At 43.0% G+C, this 15924-nt stretch overlaps 1 protein-coding gene across 3 annotated transcripts in view; it reads right to left on the reverse strand.

Moving 5' to 3' along the window:
* pdgfc (platelet derived growth factor c) overlaps positions 1-15623 on the reverse strand; it is a 48297-nt gene extending 32674 nt beyond the window's left edge. For all 3 annotated transcript variants that reach the window (XR_004776741.1, XR_004776742.1, XM_027018177.2), the window contains exon 1: positions 14737-15623. Coding sequence is in view for 1 of the 3 variants with exons in the window: in XM_027018177.2 (XP_026873978.1) it covers positions 14737-14848 (112 nt within the window). In the remaining 2 variants the exon portion in view is untranslated. The remainder of the gene's footprint in view (positions 1-14736) is intronic.
* Positions 15624-15924: the final 301 nt, after the last annotated feature.

Consider the following 15924-nt stretch of genomic DNA (forward strand, 5'->3'; position numbering starts at 1 on the left):
CTGGACAGGGTCTCCATGGCCCACATGGGCTCCCCTGCTGTTGCTCACCCAGGCAGACTCGTCCATTAACACGGCCCTTTGGCGCACACCACAACATCCGGAAACAAGATCACATAGCCCAGCTAACACCAGCCAAGCCTAAACTGTCTCATTGACATCTGTGTTTGTGTGTATGTGTGTCTATGTCATCATGGGATTGTGTGTGTGTATGCGCATGTGTGTGGATGTGTTTGCCTTAGCACTACTCGTGCTAACATTAGCTTTCAGTCGTGGTAAATCAGAGCTGTACTTTAACCTAGAGCTAAGTTAAAAACATACATTCCTAGAATTTCTAGCACTTATATATATATATGAAGCAGTGGGTTTTCAATTTTAATTAATTCCTGCAAAGTTACCTGTTATTTGTCAGGTATGGAGTTTTGCCATTGGTCATGAGTGCAGAAAATCTGGGAGCTAAAATCAGAAACCCACTGACCTGTACATAAGGAAAGTACTTAATAAAAACGTACCGGAAACTGTCTCGGGTTACAGTTGGCTTTCTACATGCTTTTCATAATATTCAGGACTAGGGCTAGGTATTACCATTAACTTAACGATACGATGTGCATCACGATACATGTATCATGATACAATACAAGTTTGTATTAAGCTAAATGTTACCAAAAATATTATTCTTACATATGAGCAACAATACAGTAATAAATAATAACAAATAAAGACCAATAAAACAATCAATGGCAAGAGAAATTTAAAGTACCAATATAGAGAAAACAAACAGGATTAAGAGGAAAGGATTTAACTCTGTCATTATATTTTTACAACTCACAAATGTTGAAACACTTGCGATTCTAAAATTAAATGAACAAATGAATGAATGAATAAATAAATGTTCCACCCATCTTTATCCAAACATTAGCTTTAAATTTTGGAGTGCTGACCACAGTTTCTTTTCCATGATTTTTCCTAGACGAATGATTTTATAAGTTCGTTGATTTTGCCTAAAGCCGGTCGTGGTTTTTCTTTCTGAGGGGCCGTCTGCTGGACATCTTAAATACTGCACTTAAACTCCAACGCATTTCTATTCTGGATAAAGAATAGAAATGTTCATAAAAATTGGGTGTATCAATTTGCATATTGGTAAGAATTTATTCACGATATATTCCTATATTGATATGTTGCTTTCAGCCCTATTCAGGACTAGCAAAGGGCTAGTGACTTACAGTGGGATTCCAGTGAGGCATTTCGAAGTCTGAACTGAATCAGGACACTGCAACACCTCTGTCTGCTTTGAATGTTTCTAGATAAACACTGCTAAAGAGGAAGGGGGAAGGATTAAGAAGGATTATTTGTTCACGAGGGGGGGATGATGGTGTGTGTGTGTGAATGCATTTGTTTGTGTGTGTGTGTGTGTGTGTGTGTTTGTTTGTGTGCTCACGTACATGTACACCACAGAAGCTTGCCACGGAAGCTTCTATTATTCTTGGGAATCAATTTACACTGGTGGAACACACTCCTGTTGCTAGGGCAACTAATGGCTGATGCCCTTAAAACAGCTGGGAAGGTCTCCATTTAGGCAGAGCATATGTCTGGGACCCTCAAACAGCTGCTGTCTGGCCCTGCAATTTTACAACCGTTTTACACCTCCACGTTTCTCTGGCCCACTAGTATCCACCCCTGACCTAGACTCAGCAGTCTTTCTCATGACCTCATCTTTGAGACCACAGTGTAATGTGAATAAGGTTAACAGTGGTAGTTGTAGGTGTTCTATAAATCCAGCAGATTGAGTGTATCAACCATTAATCCATTCTCAGAGACTCAGAGCTTATCTGGAATTACTTCGTGCCCATTGTGTTCCAACAAACAGCTACACTTAATCACTGGAATTACATGTGGTGTACAATGTAAATTATACCAAATTTGCAGTACTCAACTCTTTAATGTCTATGACACCACCATACTGAATCTTTAAACCGTAAGGGTACTACACTATCATACTGCACCACACTACCCCTTAAATGTCTCTGTTGCATTTACACTCTCACCACATCTCACCTGCTCTGGGCAAAGTCCCATCTCCTCTAAAATGGACCTTAAACACTTCTCAGCAGTAGGCAACAGTATTTTTGCACAGTCCAAAAAAGCTGAAATGTCTGGGTCAAGCTGTTCTCCCCCTGAACCACCCTGGAATCCACGGTCATCGAGGTGGGTGGCCAAACAAGTGTCATGAAGCTTTTGTAACTTCACATTAACAAGGCAGGAGAAAAGTCCACAGCACAGTGGAAAGTTTCTTGTTCAGGCAGACCACCTGTAAGACAGCCATGAAGAGTCAATAGTGTCGTCTATCAGTGCCTGACCCTGGCAGCACTTAAAAACACTTCTTCTGCTTAAAAGATGCACCCTTCCCAAAACCTCCTGCCCCGTCATCTCTAATACACACAAACACGCACGCACGCACACACACACACACACACACACACACACACACACACACACACACACACACACACACACACCAACCAACATCTGTATCTAGCCAAACCCCAGACTCTGATAGACATGAGACATCTTGGGGAATTTTTTTAGAGCCCAGCTGTGCTTATTCACCACTGGGACTGCAGTGAAGTCTCTGTAGTTCCATCGGTGACTGTGTGTGTGTGTGTGTGTATGTGTGTGTGTGTGTGTGTGCACCTCTCTGTCACCTGATCAGGGCCCAGGTTTAATGCCATTCTCAGCTGCTGTGACTGAGTGATGGATTCAAGTTGGGCAGATGAGAGACTGTCTGGTGTCCATGCTAATCTGCTACATTTAACAGCAAATGCTTGGTGCCTGGACCTGTCCAGTACAGAACCAGGTCATGCTGTTTGAGCACTGGGCTGAAGGAGTGAGAGGATATAAAAAAATACAATCGAAACATTGTTCCATCACTATTTTCATTCTATACACCAAATCACATTAATAAACAAAGCATTATGGGTAATGGGTAATAACCTCTTACTTTGACACATATACTACTTAAGAACTTTTACATTTTTAATCACTTGAAACAAACTATATATTTATAATTTATTACAATTTATAATTGTTGTTCATGATTATTGTTCGGTACTGGTGATGGTTAACTGTAATAGTCACATTTTTGACCTGTTTTCTTCCCTTTTCATGTCTCTGCTAAGTTCACCCTCTGTTCATGCTGCTAAACGAAACTGGCGATGTTTGGAAGACTGTCTATTTTAACTTAAATCCTGAAGTAAACAAAAGAAGAATCACGCAAAGAAGGGTGGTCATTTTATGAAACCTTGCATCGTATCTTCACGTTTGAGTCACAAAACCACTAGACTGAGGTTTGCTCGACTGATCCAAACGACATACCACAAGAGTTTGTTTATGAGCTCAAGAGAAGCTTGTACAGTGTTCAAAATACATAAGGGTGAGGAACTCTTCCCCTGGTTTTAAAAAACATCCAGAGATCTCACGTTGTTTTTCTCCAAAGTTTCCATATGACATTCCACATTCCAAACAGGGAATCACTTATCCGCAAGTGTAGCACCAACATCAAGTCAACAGATTTGGCCTCCGAGAGCTTGCTGGAAGATGTTGCTTGGTCTGACTTCACGCTGGCCTGAGAACAGGCACTGACCTGGAGCTGTGCCTGCAGGAATCCACACCAAGAGTTTCTGAGGCTGAGTGTGGGTTTTCACCTGGCAGGCTTTGCGACGTAAAACACTCACGAGGAAGCTGAAGAGGGCAAGATCAGACCAGGCCATTGTCTGGAGGGCTTCTTGCAGAACTGCCCTAGTGGTGAAAAAGCACAAGCTACAAATCAGAATGAATTCAACGATAAAGCATGTGAGGACCATGCCGTGGAATCCATGGCGCTGCCTTCATCAATATGTTCGACCGCAAAGTGTGACGTCCTGTTGGAGATGAATGAAGATGACCACCGTCCAACTGCAAAATCCGGGAGTAAAGTCAGTGTTGCAACTTTGGCCCAACACATTCAGTACTCCTGGTGAGCAAAAACGGCTGAAACTTAAGAAAGCCGAAAGCGTCTGCGTCTGTGTTTGACCCAGTCGGTCAGCGTCTCAGCGTTAGTGTGGAATTCGAATAAAATAGCTGCTTAATTATGTCTGACTGAAAGCTTCCTAAATATCCAACTAAGTCACACAAACAATACAGGCCAAAGGCAAATGTGTGTCACAAATGAGATGGAGAGAGAATCTGGTTTCTAGACACTGTTTGTGTAATTGTGTCATTCATAATTTTGAAATTTACAAAAGAGGGCAACTTTTGCTGATTGGATCCATAAACTGAAGTCAGACATGAATAAAATGAAACTTAAATGTTTGTTTTTAATTGCTTTAATTTCACTGAATATTTTTTTTTCCTTGATTGGATCAGATATTTTATCATTATTATTTACTTGTTTCAATAGCTTCCCCTTTATATAAGGATTCCACTATATGTGAGTATATTTTGGTTGTTTAAAAGATATGCTCTCATTTTTGTGCTTAACTAATTTGTATTATGCATGCACTGTAGATAAGTAGAACTGTCTGCTTAAATAAAATGGTTATCTTACTGGGTAAACCAGCATCTCATCATCACTTCTTACTATAAGCTTTTCCAGTTTGCGAATGCACTTTGTAACATGAAGTCTCTGCCTTCCTCCCACACCCAGCGTGAACGAGTTGCACGTGTGGGTGTGTGCACCACATGTTCTTAGAAGAAACATCTGAAGGTCCAGCTGTCTGCTGGATTGCCCCGCGTTCACTGTAACTGCTCCTTGGTGAACTCTTCCAGGGGAATTACACATGCAAACTGTTTGCCCATCTTAGAAGTGCTCCAGATCTGTTTAAATCCCCAGCTAACCCCGGCCGGCCATCCATCTTCATCAGATGGAAGAAGGCCACGCTCCGTAAGGAGGCCACATTGACACTTTTGATTAGCAGTGCACATATTTAAAAAGGTGTTCCCGAACTGCTGGTTTGGCTCCAGGTCCATTTGTGCTGCTATGAAGAAGCTGCTTCACTTTGCAGAGGCATTTGCACTTCCATTACCTCACAACAAACACAAAGCTATACACTGGCTTGTATGATCTGAGACTACATCAATCACTCTGAGGACTGGGTCTCTGTTTCTGTTTAAAGCTCAGGTCCAGAATTGAACTGATTCACACATGATTTTTACTCACATCATCAGATGAGGCCACTGAGTGACCTTGACAGCGGCAGCAGACCAGGACAGAGAGGCTCATGACGTCACTCGAACAATAAAAAGACAGCATGACGAAAAAAAATAAATAAATCAGGTCACAACAAAGTCAAGGGCACGAAGCCAGCATGTGTGCCCAGATGTTCGAGCTGTTCTGGGCGTGAGATGAGCACTCCACAGGGTTTCTGCAGAAAAGCTGAGCAGCTCTGTCTGACACAGGGGCCCTGCAGGAAGAATAGCTTTAGAACTGTGTCAGATTATCCCAATGGCGGCCCAGACTACCTCAGCAAGTCTGCCTCCTTATACACTTCTGCAGGTCTGGGGATACAGTAGACCTGAGACAGTGTCTCAGAATATGTGATGAAACGTCACACACAGAGGTGCTTGCACACACGCGCACACACACACACACATGCATGCACAACATTCAGAGGTGTGCTGAGGACGGATGCAGCTTGGGTCTCATTAGCTGGTGGGTTTCCTGCTCTGAATTAGCTGTGCCAGCTCTGGGCATTAATGAAGGCTAGCTGAGCAGATGCTTGATGGAGGGTGTTTAAAACTTCTACCTTCCCTACCTTCAGTATGACCCATCATCTCCTGCCTAACTTCAAGGTCTTCGTGGAGAGAAACAGATCATCCCACACATCTCTCCACAACCTTCATCATGCCATAGTCCTTGCAACCTTTTCTTCCTGGCTCTACTGAAAGTGAAGTTCTCCAGTTTTTGTTCTGACACTGAGGCAGCACAGTGTGCGATAGAGACAGCGCCTGCGCCATCTTTCTCTGACAGGCCAGCGGAACCGGAAACACACGAGGTGCAAAGCACAGAGCTGATGTGGAACAAATTCCTCACAACAGTATTAATAAATTCAGGGTCATTCCTTGTACATATGAAGGCACAAGAGTAGCCTGATGGAAATTTCTGGAGCAGACATACTGCAGCTCAGACCCATGAACGACTGTACAGAATCTACAGGAGAAGCTAATCTCAGACACCAACTAGGAGAAGTTCATCTAAGACACCATCCAGGAGAACCTATCTCAGACACCATCCAGAGGCCAGCTGCTGTTTCTCCTCCTGAAGAGTGGAGAAATAGATCTTGAGTCTCCAGGGACATCAGAAGCGCCATGCTTGATAGCAGCAGTCGTGCACTGTCTGTGTGTGTGTGTGTGTGTGTCTGTGTACGCACAGAATACCTATTTGTGTTTGGGCCCAAAGCCAGGCACCCGGTACGATTGAGTTACACACGCTGGAGTGTGTGACCCATGCTCGTATATTACAGCGTAGAGGCCACATGGTGCCTCACAGACCCCCACCACTCGCCAGCCCCTGCGACAGGTGTACCCCACCCCCCACACTTTTTTAACCTTCATATTTCACGTCCATATTTCACCAGTGAATGCTGATCTGCTGACAGAATGATAATAGGGCTGTGGGATATCATGTTCTGCCTGTTTAAGTGCAGTACACATTCTGAAATAACTTTAAAAAAAATACTCTTAGAAATGATAACAACAGGAAATCGAACGTCAACAACCAACACGGAGCCAATGTTAACAGAGAACCTCTACCAGAGAAGTTAATGGGGATAAAATTAGCATAGCTTGTACATAGCTGCTCACATGGTCTCATATGCATAGTACCAATCGGCCCCTACGGGCTGTAATTCATTATTAGCAACGCTGGCATTTGGGGCTATGACATCCTTTAAATCCCTTAAATTAGGATTCAAACCAATTCGTGCATATACTTTCCGTGCATCCCAAACCCCAGGTTTAACAGAATGGAACAGAATTGCTGTGAGCATCAAACCCCCCTGTGTTTTCTGGCTCGAATTTGAATGTCTTCTGACACAGCTTAACTTATACCTGTCCTCATTAAGGAGCGCCGATCTCCCTCGCTCATCACCCAGACGCACTCAGAATCACACAGGTCAATAACATCTGCATGCACTCTCTCTCCTTCCTGTCCAAAACTGTCTTCCGCCTTTGGTTCATTACTTATTTCCCCTTTGGAGCCACATAGTAAACTGGCCAACAGACAGGAAGGAAGTTTTATAGCGAAGAGTCGTGACTCAGTGGTGAGCAGAAAAAGTGGATCATTAGGGATAAGAAACACTGGCGCCTGGCAGCCGCGTTTCTCTGGCCAGCCGTTTCTCAGAAAGGAGTGAACGGAGTGAGAGAGCGAGTGACAGATGGAGGAGCAGAGCGGAGGTCCCAGAAAGGACAGGTGGAGCATATGGTATGGTGGTGGTATTGTAGCAGCTCAACACCAACATACCTCCTAAGGCACTTCGATTCAGTGCAGGATGACAGAGCTGCAGCGCGTGTGTGTGCATGTAGGCTAGTACATTTTTTGACTAAAATCCATAGAGAAGTTCCTAATCAGTTAATGAATTATCAAACAAAATCCATAAAAACCAGAAGACCTGCTCTTTTATGCCTTGTCTTTGGCCACATCACTTCTTGTAAAACCTTTAATGCTCTTGACATTTACAAATCTATATTTGCATAACTAAGAAAAACTGTTCTTCACACATAACTGAGTGCTATTTACAGGGCTTCTCACAGAGCTGGCAGGCTTCAGTGCCAATACCCACATCCCAGAGACTGTTAAAGGTGTGTGTGTGTGTGTGTGTGTGTGTGTGTGTGTGTGTATGCTGGTACATTTAATAACTAAAATCTATAGAGCACCCCATTAATTAATTAATTAACTAATTAGCAAACAAAAACATAAAAACCATACAACCCACTCTTTCATACCTCATGTTTGGCTACATCGTTTCTTGTAAAACTTTAAACGCTCCTGACGTTTACCAAATCTATATCCGCATAACTAAGAAAAAACTGGTCTTAACACATAATAACTGAGTGCTATTTACAGGGCTTCTCACAGAGCTGCTGGGCTTCTGTGCCAATATCCACATCCAAGAGACTCTTAAAGGTTTCGACTGTGATGTGCTGAAAAACGCATGAGGGTACTGCAGAACACGTATCTTAACTCCCAGTTTCCTTTAAAGCACAATATCTTATAAATATATGTTTTTATTTGTTTTCCAGAATTTTTTCAGTATAAGAATTTTATTTTTTTAGAATATCTTTAATTTTTAGAACATTTTAACTTTTACAAACCTTTTTAACATATTTTAATTTGCTGAATATCTTTGGTATTAGAATATTTCTGTTTTCAGCCACTTACTTTAAATTGGTAGTGTGGTTGTGGTTAAATTTGTAAATCAAGCTTCCACAAGCATCATCATTTTGTGACACTTGAGCCTGATCCTTTATAGAAGGAACACCATGAAGGTATGTATGTGACACTACAGATGAACCTCTACTTCCTGAGGAGGAGAAATTCATCAATGGAGACAAGATCAGCATGAACACTTGCCTACATAGGATGTAGGATAATGATTGGATTAGATCCCATTTCAGAGCAGGATAATAATGACTGGATTATATTCTCTAGAATGATGGGTTTATCATGTTACTCTGCAGGATGATGGCTGATCTAGATCCCATTACACTGTTAAATGATGGCGAGATTAGTTACCGTTACACTTCAGGATGATGGCAGGATTAGGTACCGTTACACTGCAGGATGATGACTGGATTAGGTACCATTACACTGCAGGATGATGGCAGGATTAGGTACCGTGACACTGCAGGATGATGGCAGGATTAGGTACCGTTACACTGCAGGATGATGGCAGGATTAGGTACCATTACACTGCAGGATGATGGCAGGATTAGGTACCTTTACACTTCAGGATGATGACTGGATTAGGTACCGTTACACTTCAGGATGATGACTCGATTAGGTACCGTTACACTGCAGGATGATGACTGGATTAGGTACCGTTACACTGCAGGATGATGGCAGTATTAGGTACCGTTACACTGCAGGATGATGGCAGGATTAGGTACTTTTACACTGCAGGATGATGACTGGATTAGGTACCTTTATACTGCAGGATGATGGCAGGATTAGGTACCATTACACTGCAAGATGATGGTAGGATTAGGTACCGTAAACACTGCAGGATGATAGCAGGATTAGGTACCGTTACACTGCAAGATGATGGTAGGATTAGGTACCGTTACACTGCAAGATGATGGTAGGATTAGGTACCTTTACACTGCAGGATGATGGCAAGATTAGGTACCATTACACTGCAGGATGATGACTGGATTAGGTACCATTACACTGCAGGATGATGGCAGGAAACCCCATCACCATTTCTCTCTATCTGTGGTCATTTGATTTGCTAAAAGAAAAGTGATTGACATTTATCTGAAACAAACTGAATAATGAAACCGACCCCTTAGTTTGGGCCCATTTAGTGCAGGTCCCGCCATCTGAAGTAAGAGGCAAGCATTCAGACCTGTAGCAGCATTGCTCACTGAAATAAAGACATCCACTAATAGAACATCAGCACTGCACAAAAACATGGATGTTATTGCAAGAGGTTATTTTCTGCCACTCGGACGTCTGGATCGAAAGGACGGAACAGTTCGGTTCGACAGTGGGAATTTCTCAGCAGCACCACATTGCGAGGATCCCTTACGTCTTGACAACAACGGTTTGCAGAAATAACAAGACTGGTTAAGGGTGTCCTTCTGATGCAACCGTCTGCTAGTTTCCAGCTTCCCAGCGTGATCAGAAGCAGACTGCACGCCATCAGCGTTGGGCGGCCAGACCACGGCAGCGCAGATGAAAACGACTGCATCCAGCAACATGGGAACAGGCAGAATGAAAAAAAAAAAAACAAAACGTAAAGAGGCAAAGGCAGACTATGAAAGAAAAGTGGAGCGACGCAGAGGGGGGCATTTGAAAATACATCTCAGACAGCGAGAGGTAAAACCTGCCAAGGTATGTAGACATGCCTGGAAGAGATGGAAACTACGGTCAAGTCGTAGCATTTACCAGTTAAAAACAAACCCTCAATATGACAGTGGAATTTAGTTCACTTTGAAAACAGGTCATGTTCACAAACAACTTACAGCTAAGAGTGCAGAATTATTTGCTGCACCAGGATAAAAGCAGAGAGTTACAGGTGATCCTCATGTTTAATGGTTCACGGTGGATTCGTTTTTCCGACCTAAACACGAAGCAGCTTATCAGAGTGTGACTAAATTTCTGCTTGAGTGAGACGGCATCTACGCACATTCTCCTCACATTATGTCTCAGTCATTTATCAAGATAAAGTATCTTAAAAAAAAAAAAAAAAGGTTCTTGTGAAAAATGGCTGAGGCAGCCGTGTTTAAACTGTCAGGGGTCTGATGGACGGCAGGAGTGAGAAGAGGTGCAAAGGTGTGGCAGTGGAGGAAGTGCCGTCATCTGGGGAGAGACTGACGGAAGTTGATGGTGTCAGGTACGAGGGTCCTGAGGACCAGCTACTCCACCTTTCCCCTTCAGAACAGCACAAGATCTCGACAGGCCCCCTCTTCTCACAGGTACCCTGCTTTTAGAGCCAGGGCCATTTCTACAAGTACATTTATGTCGCAAAAATTTAAATATGGTATGCAAAGTTAGTCACGCACCGAAATATCACAGTGTTCTATTTCTGATTGGACGCCCATCAAATGTGCTGCTTTTAAAAGAACTACCATACAAGGTCACTCTCATGGCCAGTGGATGTGGGAGTCTTAAGACACAGTTGCTCATCACACCATACAATCATCCCACATGAATAGTAACCAAGGGGAAACATTTGTTCTCCAAGATTATAGACTTTCAGACCACATTCTTATTTTCCTCTTTTCTTTCTTCAAGGAAGCAGCCAGTTAGATACAGGCGAAAGGTCTTCCCTCCCTGATTGTGGGTTTTGGTGTGCTGTATTAAACCTGTCATTATCTTGAAAGAATCCTTCCCCTGTCCAGATGAAAGTGTTTCAGACTTCCTGATTAATCAGATGGGGAGGATTTCCCATTTCAGCTCTGAGCACTGAAGTCAGCGATCATGTTAACACTGACCTTTTTTCTAAAATCTATTTGACCTAAACTGTTCAGGCAGTGCTAGATTAATAAATAAATTTTTATAACATGCATTGCACTACAATTATTGCGGTTTTAAGAAGTGGGTCAGCAATTGTAGAGGACAAAAACAAATCGGTACCCCAAAAAAGACAAGTGAAAATGATGGAAAACAGCACAGTTCAGGAAAGAGGAGTGTAACGCAGCCCCGACTACTGCTGCTTCTCCCAGCAGCCCCGTGTCCCGCTAACAAGAGGTATGTGCTCTCACAGGCCCATGCGGCAAAGCTCAGGCAGGCAGAGACTCGCTCATCTGCTTCAGCTGTCAACCTGCCAGAGAGGCCAGGACGCGGTTACCCTGCACTCGAAAGACCCGCAGCGTTCCTGAGCTTTTTGCCTGCAGACACTCAGGAGTGTGCTGGACTGCATGTATGTTTAACGCACACAATGTGCCAGGTTTTTTCCCCAGGAGTTGAGTGGACTCCTTTTCTGCTTTCAGACTCGATGAATTGGCAGGGTGCAGGGTGTGGACTGACAGCTAACTTCAATACAGCAGCCAGGGGCACTTAGCCTAAAAAGGGTCAGAGTAATCTCTTACTTTAACAGAGAGTTATTTGTATCAGTGATCAGTGTGTTTTTGTGTGTGTGTGTGGGGGGGGGGGGGAGGGGGGCAACTGAAAAGCTTGTTTCATTTCATGGGGACTGAAAATCATTTTGGAAAAGTCTTATGCCAGCCCCACCTTACATACACAGCAGATAAAAGCTATCTCATAACACTGCAGACTGTACAAGGGCACGGAACAGGGCAGCAACCTTACAACTCTGCCAATGCCCCCTAAGAGCCCTCACATTTTAAAGATCTCTGCAGTGGCCCTAGAGAATGAATGGCTACAACATTACTCGTGTCTGTTAAAGATCACATTGACCTGATTTGGGTATGGATGTGTCTGAAGAGGTCAGTGACTGTTGTTTCTTTGTGTGTGGGACAATCTGTTATAATTACAAGCGAAACACAATCCATGTGGACTGCAATTATGAAAATATTGTTTTACTGAAACTGATACAGTGACTCCACCCAAAAACTACATTTCTTTGTTCGTTCCTTCGTTCCATCCATCCATCCATCCATCCATCCATCCATCCATCCATCCATCCATCCATCCATCCATCCATCCATCTAGTAATGTTAGCTCAGTGGTTACTACTAGTACTTGACTAGTAATCAAAGGATTGACAGTGCAAGCCCCACCCCGGACAGACTGCCACTGTTGGGCCCCTGACCAAGGCCTTTGCTCATGCTTTATTCAGTCATTTTGAATAAAAGTGTTTTTCAAAGCAGTGTCATCATTACTAAACATTAACAACAGGAGCCAATTTAGTATTAAAACGTTAACATGTAAACTGTTTTTGGAATAGTGATATTAACGGGTTATGTTGAAGAGCAACATCATAAGATACAGCATTGGGAATCCACAGTGAGTGAATAACCAGAAATGCCACAGATTTTCCAGCTAGCTCTACTGCCACATTCACCCTGTTCCTCACTGGGCGCTTCAACCTGGGAGGGAGGATTTCTGCCTGGCTTTTCCCACATGCCTTCCCCTTCCTGTGTGGCCCACGGTGGAGGTGCTACAGCAGATTACTGATGGATAATTTGGCTCCAGTAAAAAGTGCTCATGGCAGGCTGGATAAGCACTCTGCTGTAACCATGTCTATAGTGCTCACAGGACAAACCCAGGTACAGGTCTGGACAACCAGCTAGCGGAGGGTTTGAACAGGAAGTTCAAGGCTTATTCACATCTATCTACTGGGCCTGTGTACAGAGGGCAATGAGGCATTTAATACAATAGCCAACATGCAGCTGACGTGCTTTTTGTTTCATGTCCCAAATGCCTTGCAAATTGAGGTGGTTATACATATCCACAGAGGAGGAGGAGTTCATGGCATTTCCACCAACAAAAAAAATGTAATTACAAATGTTTCTATGGTTACAATTCTAGCTGCAAATGAATATCATTCTCACTGCATGAGGTGACATCTATTTCAATAAGTCCAGGCTGCATGAACCAACCTGCTAATAAGCTCATTCAGTACATGTAATTTGTTATGGACTGTGCAGTGTGAACAGCTGTAACCCCACCACACTGATTTAAGCTCCTTTATGAGATTTCTTCATGAACCACTCATAAACATGTAAGCAGATCTCCTCCTACAAGGACCTCGTATAACAGCTGCATCAGTCCCATCATCAAACATTTAGACACACTGTCTATTTTTAATATTTTCATCATTTTAGAAAAATTACCCATTATATATGTAATAATATGTAAGTAATTATGCCACGACTAAGAAAAAGTTAAACAAATCAGAACTATCCTATTTTAGGTTCTTATACAAGCCCTACACCTTCATATTGGTAGCCAAGTACACAAGGTTTCCAGAGAATATTTCCTGAGCCATAGCCTCCAACAGATGGAAAGGGCTCCCCCCCAAAACCTCAAAAGTTAGTGGCACTGTTTATCAGCCCCCACAGGGGGCTACTATAAGGTGTGCATTGTTGAGGTGATAAAAGATGGCTAGAGAACAAGACTCACCTTTGAGATGTGCTTGGCAGCCACTCCCACTCATTCACCTGTATTCTTTCAGCCCGAAATGAAAAAGGTGGTAGTTTGCATCTAGTGCCCTTTCTTAACCAGTCGAGAGACTTTACCATTTCTGTCACATATGGTAAGGGTACTGGGTTACTTAAATTATGCATGTTCTGCTATCATCCCACGGCAGTGCTATCATGAGGAGAGACACAGCAAGTCATTGTAAAGTATAAATGTTTTCCCCTGTTTCTCTTTTATTCAGAGCTGTATTCAACTGGACGTTTACATTAAAATACCACTTTACACAAAGTTCTTAGTGAACAAAAACACATGACCAAATATTCTCAGTATACTTGCTACCCAGTATGATAAAATTAAAGGTTTAAAAAAACAAAAAACAAAAACACCAAACTGTGACCCCTGGCACAGTTCAGGTGCGCACCCACCTCTGCGAGCATAGTAAAGGTTTTAATTTCTGCTAATGATCCATGCGGGGCGATGGTTTGTTTGTCATCGAAGGGTGTTTGCATTTTCAGAGCAAGTTAAAAAGGGACCTTATGACATTTTCGCTATTCATCTTGAAGTATCAGTGAGGTTCAGAGGCAAGCAAATTGCATTGCCCCGGGCTTCTCGCGCTTTATGAATGGAGTCTTTCTGTGATCGGAGCGCAATCCGTTCTCATGGGACGCCGCTACCATGAGTCCCCCCCTCCCTAAATACACATACGGATACACTTTAAAGGCAGAGGTAATTTCCACTTCCTACCTACGATAATGCTGTTTGAACTGAACAAACGCACCCATTCATTGCCATTTTCACTCCGGAACGAGTCACTCCCGAACGCGCGGAACATACGCCATGCGAACGTGGAAGGTCATCACGAAAGAAAGACAGACAGAAAGAAAAAAAAAGAAAGAAAAACTAGTTATAGTCCAGTAGACTGTGCGCCTTTAACTTACCATTTTGCTCGTTCACATTTGCCTGGTGAATTTTACTGATGAGCGCTGATGATTCCGCCTCCGACCCTTGAAGAAGAGACGACACAATGAAGAGGACTAGAATAGGAATCATTTGGACGCGTGATGGCAGCCGACGCCTGGGCTCTGGATACGTGGACCTTTAATCACCATGCAGAAACGTCTGTTTTCTGACAGCTATCCGACCTTGGACACATGTGTAGGAAATGGGCGCAAAGTAGAAACCACATAGTCCCAAACGACGAGAGTCCTGCCGCAGATTCACGGGCTGCTTTGTGCAATGTTAATAATTAAGCATCAGTCAAAAGGCAGCCACCACTAAGCAATAATTGGGAGAACTAGATCAGATCGCACCTGTTGAGTTCGTAGGAACTATGTTGTTCAGAAAAGTTTTTGAAAACTCGGGAAAAAGTTCACCCCGAAAAAAGTCGTTGCAAACGGCGTACAATAACACTACTATCAATGATTCAAATGATCCAATGATCCTCTGAGCATCGGACAACAGTCATCTCCTAAATGTTTCAAACGAGCTTGGAGGCACCGATACTCCATCCACACGGTGGTAAAGTTGTGCATGCTTGTTAAAAGATTTTAAAAAAAGAAAAAAGAAACCATTTCAATAGCAAGAAGAAGCACGTAAAATAATTTGAAGATGTACTCTGGGATCTTGAAGACGTCTTGTGAGAGGGCGACGGAGGGGCTAAATATCTGGAGACGACAAAAGGGCGACTGACCATGCAACAGGTGCTGCACATGAAGTAGAACTTCGCAGTGGCGGAAACTCCCCGGAAAGGCGGGGATCCCTTCAGACGTCGCTCCTGCTGTCGTCGCCTGCGCTGAAAGACACAACCTCCGCAATTTTACACCCATCTACCTAGCAAAACCCCGCAAACGTGAAAATAGTCAGGCGAAATTTTGCATAATACTTTTTTTTTTTTGGTAATGATTATCATTTAAATAAAACTGTATTATTATCGTCATTTTATTGTAACTATTTATGTGTTCTTTACCAAATAAATAAATGAATAAATAGCCAAAATTAAACAATTGGAACCAAAACTGGCGTTTCATCTTTTATCACTGTTGAACATAGCCCAAGTTAAATTTACCCTTGGCGAGTTTCCACAAGTAGGCTATACACTTATCATCCACTCATCCATTTTTCATACG

The sequence above is a fragment of the Electrophorus electricus genome, chromosome 12 (genome assembly GCF_013358815.1).
Source record: "Electrophorus electricus isolate fEleEle1 chromosome 12, fEleEle1.pri, whole genome shotgun sequence".
Lineage (NCBI taxonomy): Eukaryota > Metazoa > Chordata > Actinopteri > Gymnotiformes > Gymnotidae > Electrophorus > Electrophorus electricus.